Source organism: Pseudopodoces humilis, chromosome 18 (genome assembly GCF_049639895.1).
Source record: "Pseudopodoces humilis isolate 2021_Gansu_Grassland_sample_001 chromosome 18, ASM4963989v1, whole genome shotgun sequence".
In the NCBI taxonomy this organism is placed as follows: domain Eukaryota; kingdom Metazoa; phylum Chordata; class Aves; order Passeriformes; family Paridae; genus Pseudopodoces; species Pseudopodoces humilis.
In genome coordinates this window covers 18,042,915-18,055,776 of record NC_142217.1, presented here as the reverse complement: position 1 = coordinate 18,055,776, position 12,862 = coordinate 18,042,915, and the positions used below count along the sequence as shown (strand labels likewise).

General features: G+C 35.6%; 1 protein-coding gene across 4 annotated transcripts in view; it reads right to left on the bottom strand.

The window, feature by feature from the left end:
* KCTD5 (potassium channel tetramerization domain containing 5) overlaps positions 1-12,862 on the bottom strand; it is a 31,997-nt gene that overhangs the window by 15,331 nt on the left and 3,804 nt on the right. For 2 of the 4 annotated variants that reach the window (XM_014252547.2, XM_014252545.2), the window contains exons 2-5: positions 9,040-9,148; positions 7,858-7,949; positions 6,922-7,017; positions 3,810-3,926 (exon numbers count right to left, since the gene is read on the bottom strand). In XM_014252547.2, coding sequence (XP_014108022.1) covers positions 3,810-3,926; positions 6,922-7,017; positions 7,858-7,949; positions 9,040-9,148 — 414 coding nt within the window. The remainder of the gene's footprint in view (positions 1-3,809; positions 3,927-6,921; positions 7,018-7,857; positions 7,950-9,039; positions 9,149-12,862) is intronic. The other 2 variants (XM_014252548.2, XM_005523116.3) reach the window with 1 other exon arrangement.

The following is a 12,862-nucleotide window of genomic DNA, read 5'->3' as shown; positions in this document are numbered from 1 at the left end:
TGATTGTTTTCCCTATCAACAAAAATATACACAAATTTTCAGAAAAAAATAGCAGTTAAGTTGCCTTAAACTCAACAGAGTGGTATAAAGTTTACACTATACGCTATATAGCAATTGCAAACCATTTAGAACAAATACAGTAACTGCTTCAATCATTACGGTGAAAAGTAGGACACTGAACAGCGTTTTAAACACACTTAAAGGCTAGAAAACATTCAGAAAGCTTGCATACATATTTAAATAAAGCCACTCAAAATTCAGGTTCTCTGAAGAGAAGTTTGAAGAATAAAATTCAAGCATAAAACTTAATTAGTATACAGTTGACTGTTCTTGGAAAATGGCAATAACTTGCTATTAGGTAAGCTATGATAATTACCTTCTTTATTTATTATCTTTATTTATTAGTAAAAAATACTTCTTTACTTATTGACCCTCTAATGAAACAAGTGACCTCTCTGAAAGTAGATACCATACAAGACCCAAACATCAGCCAAATAATCAATCCTGCTTCAACCAGGTTGACAGGTCTTCAGTGGGTAGCTACTAACAAATGCTTCATAATTCAACTACATAAATTAACCTTTTGCACATAAGTCTTTTCAGGAGACATGGAAGACTGAATAGTTTTGGCCAGTTGGGTAGAACTATTAATTTAGCTGACTGCAAAACACTGAATGACTTTTTGCCACTACTGATCAGTTGATAAAGGCACTTTTGCAGAATTAGACCCAAGTTCCTCAAAACTCCAACTCACAATACTCTCATAAACAGTTTCATGTGTGTGCAGCTAAAAATGTATAATTTGAATAGTAGCAACTGCATGCTAGAAATGTCACTGTAGCTTTCTGAAGTGATCAACAGTAAGGCTGAGGGCAGAAAAAGAAACAATGGAAAATGATTGCCGATTAGAACTGATCTGTTCTGTCAGGAACTGAGATCAGAAATATGTTTTAGCACTCCTATTCCAACTCACTTCATTGTTCCCAGTATTGGTGACAACACTTTAAGAAGAATGCTGGTAAAAAACCCTGGAAGACCACCCCTGCCATGTCCGTCTGCCCCCACACTACCACTGCCATCCTACCCCCTAAAAGAAGCCACAACACACCAGAGTAATCTGTGGTATGAAAAACAGGTCAAAGGATTTCAGATTATCCAGACTACTGTTTCTCAGACTTTCTGAAAGGACAAACTGTTTTTGTTTTGAAGCCACATTTGCTTCATGTGGCTTAAATTACCAAGAACTTAAGGAAGGATAAAAGGACACGTTGAAACTGTAAATTCCATAGATTTGTATGCTTTTATATACATACATATGTACATATACATGCATGTAGCTATTTTTCTGCATTGGTTTAACCTTTCCATGACCTGTTTCATTACACTCCTTTTACTAAAGCAGTGTGATCCTGTTTAAGCATCCCTATGAGCCCCAACAGTGCCAGAACTGAGCACTGAGGAAAAAGGCAATGCTACTTATTGCAGAAAATTCATTAGATAAGGATCCATTACTGCTTGCATGGAATAAAGGTTGACGGTACTAGTAAACTGTCAGCTACAGCTAAAAAAGGGCATGAATGGAAAGCAGAATTATTTTTATTTTTATTAAATCAAGAGACATACAGCTATTGCTTCATGTGCCAACAGAGGTCACAATTTTCCTGAAAAGACAAAGAAATCACAAGAAGGAACTTCCTGTCTCATAATAAGGAACCTTATTTTTGAAGTGAACTAATCTCATGCCCAACTGAACTGAGACAGATCTCAAAACCACACACGTTTCAGTAACATGCCTATACAGATTTGCTATATTGATTTAATAATACTGATTCAAAATCTATATAGTATATCTACCTGACAATTCAGCAATAGTATTGCTACCTCAGATAACCACTCCAGCTTGCACAAACAGCAGCCCAGTCATCTTCTTTCTTCTCCTTCTTCCTCTGCTTACCACTAAAGTTACTCATATTAAGTAGCTTGTCTACTTCACCACTAATAATTTCCTTTTCCATTTTGTGATGGTCTGATTATCGAAAACCAAGTAAATTCTGTACCAATTATTCTCAAATTCTATTTTAAATATTCTTGTACTTTGAATATTACTGCTTCTACTTCAGATGTGGTGAACTCCTTGTACACTAGAAAACTTGAAAAAACTGTCCATTTTTTAGTTTTTAATTATACTATCAGCTAATAGAATTAAATAAAATCCTCCACTCAATTTTTTTTTAGAGAATCAAGTTGTATGAATCTAAGAATAGACTTTATGCCTTTTAGACATATAATGCATTTGTTCTGCCTTCCCAAAGGATTTGCAAAAGGTTATGAAGATACGCACGTAACAGCTCTTAAAATTCAGCACTGATGACTGACACCAGGCCTGAAAGAATATTTATTTCAGGTCTCTTAATCCAAGAGTCAGACTTCAAAGCTTAATTATTTTAAATTATAATTTTTATTTTATTTTATACCTGCATTAATTTCTTCACTGTCCTCCCCATCTTCCATTTTACAATGCTGACTTTTACTTTGAGGACACGAACACATGAATAACGTCATTCTGCCTGTACCCTACACATCCCTAAAAAGCCAGAGTTCTTTCTCTGTTGCCAAAAGTCTGAAAACCCCTCATTTCACATTCCAAATGTTACCTATACAACTGCAAGAAACAGACAGTGCTTGGTACATTGAAAGAAGATTCTGGAATAAAGCAGAGTAGCAATCCATGTTTCTCAAATCTAGAATTTCATTATTAAGTGTCCATATAAAATCATAAGCAAAGCTTTGTTTTTATTAAGTCACTTCACTATCATGTTATCTTCATAACTTCATACTCATCTTCCAGACTAAATAACCATATATGTTGCAAGAAAAAGATCAAGTCCTCCAGGCATTTTGTTAATGAAAAAAATGACAAAGTACCAGGTTCCCAAATCAATTCACATACAACACTTCAAAATTCAGCACAGGTATTTAAAGATCCAGAAACTGCCTCCAATATTACTGAGAGCAAAAACTCCTTCCCAAATTCATGAATATTTGGAAGTAACACAGCAATCAAAATAGCAGAACAAGGGGAAAAGGAAGGATGAAAAAAAAAAAAAAAAAGAAAAAAGTGAATGAAGAAAGCTAAGATTCTCCATTTGGATTTCAAGAAAATTTCCCAGGATGGAAAAAAAACCTAAAGCAACAAAACAATAAAGCCAAGGAAACACAGTTTTTCAAGTTTTTTCAACCTAAGATTCAAAACTGTTCATTTTGTTCTCCCTTCGCTCTTCTGTATTTTACTTATAAAAAACTCCTGTTATTCGTTATTCCAGTTATGTTCTGCATTACCAGAAATAAAGGGTTCAAACTCAGAACTTAACTTTGGTGGATGAAATAATAGTTTTCCCAGTTTACCAGAAATGTCCCCTTCTGGACCCACTGAATTCAAAGTTGTATTTTCAGGGCTCCTTAGGTTTGAATTGTACCTCTTAGTTGACAAGTATGGATCAAAGGCTGCTAAATTTTGGAGGAAAATTTAAGGAAAAGAAGTTATCTATTGAGGAGATAACTCTTCCTAAGAAAAACCTTGAACTAAAGTACCAAGGGAATTTTGTTAGGTTGTTTTTCTATTATTTTTACAATGTGGACATTCATAATGTGTAATGAAATATTGTGAATATAAATAAAAGCCAGTCACAAATACACACAAACTACTATGTGCCGTACATTTAGAAAAAAAGTGGAATGATCTGAAAGCAGCAGAAATGCAAGGAGGCCAAGCACATCAGTGTGAGGGCAAAAAGAATGGTGTGACACACCTCACTGCAGTATTTCTGGAAGCATCTCTCTTCCCCTTTCACTTCCCGTGACACTATCAGCAGAAACTCTGACTGCTGAGCCCGGCCACAGCTGTACTGGGAATCTATACTGACAAGCTGAAAATAATCAATCAAAAAGAAATCTTTGTAAAGCTGAAGCACATACTGTTATCCAAATTGTACAAGTAACAGATGAGCTCAAACATTCAGGTAACGCTTACCTGCCACTAGAACAGGTTGCTATAAAGCTACAACTTTCACTTCAACATAAAATTTACTGAGGCAGTTGCAAAGCCCTTTTTAATTTAGATGGAAGTTAAGGCTTACTGATAAGAAGACAGAGAACCCCCCATATACCTGTGTTGTAGCCAACTACTCCGATAAACAAAGTTTGGTGCATTGTGAAAGTAAGTATTATTTTTCTGTCACACATTGATTGACAAGTGAAGAAGGTAACATGGATATAAGACTGGAAGGTGTTATGTAAAGCAATATATAAAGCCTGGGTATTAAAGAGTTTAATCTTATTCCAAATACTGATAAAATACAGATAAGGAAACGTAAGTCAACAAGAGGAAAAAACTTTGAGTGGTCTAGATTAGCTTTAGAAGGAGTAATTTACAGAAGATCCAAGAAAATAACTGGAGTGTAAAACTGTCTCGTTCCCACAAAAATCACTACCAAGAACACTGTCCAAACATCTAATAATTTAAAGTTCAACCTCAGCTAAATTTCTCAACCTCTTGTTACAAAACATATTTTATCTAAATACCACATGACAATTCCTAGCCCATTTAAATTAAAGCATAGCCTGTCAGTGCACTTTAGGGAGATTAGAACTTAAAATTAAGTGTGAAGAGTTAAAGAACAATTGCCTATTCTGAGTAAACTAGAGATTACGACAGATGAGAAGGTCTACGAATAGTAACTTTACATATATTCTGCTACTGTATGTCAATAATTTTGAAGACACCATTTAAATACCATCCTACTTATACTGTGAACGTAACTGCATTATGGTGTCAGACTCAGGTTACATTAATCATTAAAATTTACATGACCAACATTTTCTATTTAGCCACTTTGTATAGCCCACAGTTTTTTATTCTGTTGTAGTGCCAAAATACTGGGTTTTTTTCTGACTGTCTGAAGAGGCAACAATCAAAGCTAAAAATCTCTACAAAATAAACCACAAAAGTGAGGCAGCATAATTTTTGGTAATGGAGTTTGGACTGGGACTAATACATACTTGTACTGTTCTAGCAGAGCTTTCAAATGTGTTGTTTGGAAAAGGGTATCAATACATCTGCAAAAGTGCACCAACAGTTCAGCACCTTCAACTCCTATTTAATAACCATATACAATCATATTTAATGATAAAATTTTGAAATGCTAAGCATAAAAACATGGGTTTTTTTCAAAATCAACAACCCGTACATGTTATATGTGGCTCAAAGCACAAGGACTCTCAATCTGTAAGAATGACACTCCTCTGAAAAAGCTGACGATTCCATCTTTTTTCACATACAGAGCACGGTGGGTGCTGCCCCAAAGACTGCTTCTGAAAGACAACATGCTGCTGAGCAACGTGGGCTTAGAAAAAATTACAGAAATACTACAGTGTTTGAAGGTATTGACAATAAAACTGTTTATGCACAATATTCTAATCCTGTTTCAAGTGAATGACATCTGCTACAAGTAGGTCTGCAGTACACAGGAGGGAATGGCCTATTGTGAGGTAATGAGTATTATGAGATCATACAGGTGTTGTGTTTATCTACTTCAAACTATGTGTCTAAATATGTGTAACATGGGAGAGGGAGGAATTAGGGAGACAGCTGGATGAAACAAAGATGTTATGTCCAAGAAAATCACTGGATTCTTCCAGTTCTATAAGAGATTATAATAGGTCTTTCAGCAGTTGCACTGTCAAAGCAGTATCACTCCCAAATACAATAGCCCCAAAGGGTTTAGAACAGGTAAAACATATGGTTTCATTTAATCTACTAAAAAGTAAAGGAGCTCTATTTGTAATAAAAGCTAGTTTCCCCTGACAAAGAAGAATGTTGAAAAACCTTTTTCCACGCACTGGCCAAAAAACAGTTGTGTATTAAGTGAGATTTTTTTTCAGGGAATTGAACAACATTTGTGGCATGGCAAACAGACCTGGAAATACCTGAAGTGGAGTACTGAAGCATAAAAAGGTCGCTCTGTGCCCGTTTAGTCTATTGGCTCATGGCTGTCTCCATGTCACTAGCACTTTACACATTTTATCAAATATAAACAAAATGTTCTCTTCTACCTTTGTGTCATGAGCATTTTTTAAATGTTGCTTTGTTGTGTTATTAGAGACTGCACAGGATAATGGGCATGTGCTTATTTCAATTTTTCCTGTTGTAAGCATCAGACTCTGGAAAAGGTGCTAGCAGGTGAACACTTGTGTTTCCGAGTTAACAGATTCATTGCTCCAATGCAGTTTAAATACCCTGCTGGATTAGGAATGTGAAAGATGAAGCAGCTGTACGGTCAATTTCTTACACCAACTATCAAAGATAACAGATCTTGTGAATTTACAGTGTGTTCTTTCATGTACACACAAAGCTATTTTTATGCACTGGAAAAAACTAAAACATTCACATAGCTCACAGCTGTCAAGCTTCACATCCACACAGGGTAAAGTTCACCCTTCTTTGTGTATCAGTTTTTTTTATCTGAAGAACCACTCTTTGGGCCTGGCAAACATTTATCTCCCAAGTTCATCTCTTTTACCCAGAGCTCTTCACATCCAGCCTACCACTCATATAAACTAGTATTACTTAATTCTGGTTGATTCACCCTTCAACTGCCATGTGTAGACACTGAAGAATTACATTTCAGACGTGTTGCAGACGTTTTTATAGAAAGCCAGCAAAATTTACCTCCTGGAACTTTTTTGTTGTTTTATGATAAATGCAAACACATTTTAACTTAGATGTGTATGTTTATCCAAATTCTAAAAATTACTGAATAAAAAAAGATGCATGGAATTTAATTTATATCCCTCTTTCTCAAAAGATACTTCATACTCCTTTTTAGAAGACTACATTAACTGTATCCCATGTGGAATTTTTACCTGTTCAAATTTCCAGCCATCGGACATTGTGGAAACCATTTGAGTGAGTTCCTCTTCCTGACACTGCAGCACTCTGTAGACATGTTTGACTGGCACCTTCAAGAAAAAATATAAGATGCTCAATAGGGCATGGAATTCATTGCATTTGTGACTTGTCTGAAGTTGCCCTTACTCTCTAGAAATGGTAAGCAACACCACTTTGAACCATCCAGAGCAATGAACTAGGACCATATTGGCTGAGACCTATAGTAAATGCTATCAGAGCACGAGCAACCCTGTGATCCGACAACCTGCCTTTAAGAGAAATTTGTCAATAACAATAAAAGTTTGTAATATGTCCATGAAGACTCAGTTACCAGGGAAGCCTGAGTAGCAGAATTAAAGAACAAACTTTATCACATTTACTTTCATGGAAAATATGAGCTGCTATGAGAAGAGGCAACCTTCTCAATCACAGAGCCTTACAAATGAAGAAACTTTGCTACAAAAATATATGACAGGAGCTAAAAAGCATCTGTACTTATGCTGCATAAACATGCTGTATAAACAGCAGATATACCATACTTAGGCAACCTCATCATATTTAGAGCATTTAAAAGTCAATGAGAAAGCTATGTTTTACAAAAGCTGCTCTCTAACAAATATTTCCAGAAATGATATTATGACAAATTCTACTATTACCGGACACTTTGGACCAATTACTTAGAATTTTTTCAGTTTTTGAACAAGATCTGTGAACTTTGTAAGCAAGTTGGCAGAAGCCAGCAATTAGGAATATCAATCTTTGTATACTAGTGGCTGCAGATCATCCAGTGATGAAGGCAGCCATTCAGTATCCTACTGGGAAAATCAGGAGTTACATAAATAAACAAATGGAACCTAGTCACTACTAGTCATAAGACAAATAATCAAAAGCACACAAGAAAACAGCCTCACCTGTGAGATTTTGCTGTCTCTTTCTCTTATTTTGTCTTTTACCAGTTTTATTAGAGATGTGATATTGTAGAATTCAGCCTCTTCCAGTACACCTAGTAGGAAAACATTTTTTGGGAAGACAGTGTAACTAAAGATTCCACGCCAAAATCACCAACTAGCTCATAAGATTATCCTCTCAACAGCTACAGAAAATTATTTATTTTTCCCTATGATAAGACAGTTCACCAACCTAATGATTCTGGCTTCTTTCAGGCACATGTAATTCAATGTTTGACTCATTCTAAAAAATTGCCCTAAAAATATCCCAAATATAACTGATGCCATTTCACATACAAAATGAGGCAAGAAACAAAAAAATGCACACAGATACCATTCCATAGCAGACTGATAAGACCACCATACCTCAGGCCCTCCCTCAGGCTGGAATATAAGAGAGAAATTTAAATAATCCCATTGAAAATCTCTGCAGCTGGTAGCAAACAGAAAATTTTTCTTCCTGTCATTTGAGATCTTAAGAGTCTGAAACTAAGAAAAGCTTAAGGACACATACTGCTTCTACTCAAGGCCTACCTATTCTCCACACACAGTATGCTTAACAATGCACATGGAAAATGTATTTCATATTCCTTCCTCCTAGTACTGTTAAATTGTATTTCTCTTTGATAAATTTCTTCAACATGCTATCGATACAGTTTTATTACTATACCTTTTAGAACAGTCATCCTCCATTAGGGTAAAATTGATACAAACTGGGAACAAGGAGAGAGAAGCTGGGGGCAGAATTCAGTCTTTAAAAGCATATTCCACACATCTGAACATGCCAGAGCTTCACTTTTAGCTTGCTTTCTAAAGCTTGTTTCCTAGGCAGCATTCTTTTGCTTAAAGAGGACTAAACCCAAGTATTTCACAGTCACACAGGAAAGATACACGATTACACAACAAAAGGCATATCCCCCCTGGTTCGAATGCTTATGTTCCAACTGAGAACGAGGGTTGTGAAATCAGGAATCATACTCAAAATGCTCAAATAACCCCATATACTAAAACTGCCTGATACCTATCAATTTTGCTTGAAACAGATACAAATGCTACACTGGTTAAGGTTTGCCATTAGTTTTGGTTTGACTCATAAGAAGTGAAAATAGTAAGTGGCAACAAACAAGGTATTTAGAAATGTCTTACCTTCCTCAGCTAGGTCCTTGTTAATGACCAGTTTTCCATGTCTGAGATAGTTCAGCACTGGCCCAAAGTAGGTTGGGTCTCTGTCTATTAAATAGGCACCTGTTTCATCCTAGATTAGAAAAACAAACAAACACAAACCAAACAAACAACCCAAAACAAAGCAAGAGAACACCAAAGCCCAAACCAAACAAACCAAAAACCAAAACAATGATTTGAACATCTAAGTGGGAACTGGGAGCTAATATTCGTCTTGTAGTGAGCAGGTATTCAGACATAGCCACAGTCCTGAAAGCTGGATTTATTAAAGACAATAATAAACAATACAACTGTCATGGTGTCAGACTGGTCAATCAAATCATCCAATACACAACTTTTCTTATCTGATAAATCCCCCAACGCCTTATCAATGATTAACAACATTGTTAACATGAAAGATCTAAGTAGTAAGTGAGAACACTGAAAGTTAAGCTTAAAAATAGCTCTTAAAACCAGGAAATCTTATTTGGGAGCCTGAAGAATCAGAACGAAGTCTACATTCTAGTGAGCTTCAAATACCAGTTTTTTGTTTTGTTTTGTTTTATTAAAGGCAAACAAACCTAACTCTTTTTAACCTCAACACTTCGCTCTAAAAACATTTGCTTTTGTCTTAGCTCAGATATACACATATTCACAGTTAAGGTTAGGGTTCTCACTGAGAACTGCTGTGTACCAAGCAAGGGCTGTAAATGCATCTTCAAAAAAGAAAAAAGTACACTGAAGATGCAATTCCTACCTATCTCATGCAGACAAGTGAAGGAATAGATGAACAGACCAAATTAATGTTCAGTTTACCAAAGAGACCACAGTGTTTTGTGAATTGCAAAACAGTTCAAAAAATTCACCTGCAGAGCTGATATTCTTGACAAAGAGATAAAGAAGTAAAATTGATAATTCCTATGTTACTTAGAATCTATGCGTGAACCCCTACAATCAGGACAGTACTGACATACTTTGTGCTGGCCAGAGGTTGAAAGAAGATTCAAAGAGATTTCTAACAGATCCACTACTCCTTTCTACTATCAAGTGGATTACTGATTGTATTAATCCATTAGTACATAAGGTTTTGGTGCAATGGATATTCTACAGATATATACTGGAGAGATGGGGCAGCACCCCAAATACTTTTTTACTTATTTTTAATACTCTAGTAGTTTATGGGAGATACTCAAAAAATCATCATTACTAATATTCCTGGCTATGTGTGGATCATGCTCCCTCAAAACCATAGGTACTAGCGATAATTGCTCTTCCATATGAAAGAAATTCTACTGACTCAATCCTCTGCATTTGAACATTAATGCTTATACAAAAAGGTTTGATTACTGAACTGTGATACCTGAAAGCTCTCTCTACTTGTACGTAGAGTTCCTAAAATGTTTCACTGGAAAAAAAACATGGCAGATGTATTTTCAGGTACATAGATTTAGTTTCTGAGTAACTGCACTTGTCTAACCAGGATTGGTAGAATGTAGAAAGACGACAGCCTGAACTACAAAAGCCATAAATCCTTTCTACAATTACAATTAAATGCTTTACACACCTAAACACAGTGTCATTTCAGAAGAAGTGAAGGAGTTTATAATTTTGTATAAAATTAACTGTTCAATAAAATGCTAACATGTTAAAACGTGCTGTCAGTTAACCTACACTCAGACCAGACAATACTCTATGAAGTCTAATGGCAATTTCTTCTGATCTAAGCTCATGGCCTCACAAAAGCGAGACTATGCACCAAAACCATAGATAGATGAAGTAGTATAGTTTTAATATTTCATCTATAAATATACTTACATTACCGTAACACTTCAGGAATGTACAATCTACAGATACAACCCAAAGGAAAAAAACCAGCTGAATGAACAACTGTATGAATTATAAGCTGAAAAATATTATTTAGTAAAGGAAAAGAAACCAGTGAGGTTGGAAAGGAAGATCAAAAACAGATAAAAAGAAACACTGTTTTAAAGAAAAGAACCCTGTACTTGGTCATCATCTGAACTGCATTAAGAAACACAGGGCATACAAAACTAGAAGTCTTCCCAGTTAAGAAAAACAAATCTCTAGAAATAATGTCCCTCATTAAGATGATTGTAATTTTTTACACTGCAGTGTTTTCTCACATCACCTTCTGAAGCAATAACGGTCATCAGCTCTATACCACTACAGAGATAGAGAGGTGGGTCACGGACGCAAAGTGATTAAAAGCTCTAAAGGAAATCTTAAGTAACAATGGCTACTTCACTCCTTGCACAAAAGGCATGAAAAAAAATAATTTAAAGGCCTACATTATCTGAAATTAGCTTTTTCTGAGTTGATTTCTATATACTAAACAAGCTTCATATGAAACCACAAAGGGAAGAAGCTGTATCAGGCCTTGTCTTTCAACTTCTACCTTATGAGAGGTCATACATGAAAAAAATACCATCTCAGTAGTGTCATACTCTACGAAGCCTTTCAGACAACAAGGTGTCTTGAAAAATAATGAAAAAGAAGGCACACAAAAGCCCTACAATTTTTGCTGTAATAATTTTTTTTTGTACATTAATAAATATCAACAGTTAAAGAACTCTGGCTAAATTCCAGCAGCGTGCAACCCAAATTCTGTCAGCAGGATTCACTTGAGCATCTAAATTCCACACTAAAATCGCTTACTCAGATTACAGACATAGAAAATATGCATTAATTAACATTAAGAGGAGGATGTGTGTCTTGAACATTGACCTGACAGCTCAGATACACTACACACTAGCACCAGGGAGTCAAGAGCCAAAAGATGAACCAATCAGTAAAGAATATTGTAACCACATGCAAATAATGCACAGGAGTGCAGCAAAATATTTACTTCCTCAGCATCTTCCTACAGACAATGCCTTATCACTCCTTTTGAGTGAGCTGCCTGAATAGCCTTCAATGTATGCTAAGTACTTAACGTTGAAATCACTAAGAAAAGCTGATTACACTAGATCTTTAAGGATATTAATGTAAACATAAATCCAATACAAGCTGACATAGAAGTGCAGTCATCTGCTCTACCTAGAACTCTAAAAATACAGGTCCTAAGTATCTCAGAATATTATCAGGACTATTTTCAACCATGAAAGCACACTGTATTTTCACGTGTAATTAGCATTTTGACACTTAATATAAACAGTTTTATTATAAGATAAAATAATAAATTGCAAACGTGATCCAATGTGAGCTAGACAATTTAAAGAGGCAGCTAGTTTGCATGTACGTAACTAGCCTTAGGCTTGCTAGCTTAAGTATTAATAGCTTTTGATGTTCCAGCTACACAGATTCCTCAGCTAACTAGTAAATTGTTTTTCTACAAGCTTTGAACAAGTTTGAATCTTCGCTGACACAACAAGCGTAGGTATTTTTGAAGCCATTTCCCAAACTTCAGGTGAATAACACAAATGTTAGAAAAATCTGTATTCTAATAATGTTTCAAAGTTCTCTCTCTTTCAGATGTATTTTATACAAACAGGTGTTAATGTTTACTGGAACAGCAGCAGAAATTCTAGTTTCCTCTCTATTCAGTGTAGTCACATCATCCTACACTTAGAGGTCTTTCCTGCCAATGTTGACAATCTTCATAAGAAAACTCAAAACAAATGCACGTTGTCTTTGTGCATCCAACCCTAAACTGCTAGTTAATCACATGGCTGTTTGTATCTTTACCCAGTTCTACTTCGGCATTACATTCTTCTCTCAAGAGTTTTCTCTTGCCTGTAAGTTCTAGGCCTTCTAGTAGTTTCATACGTGCTTATGAGGACACCATTTA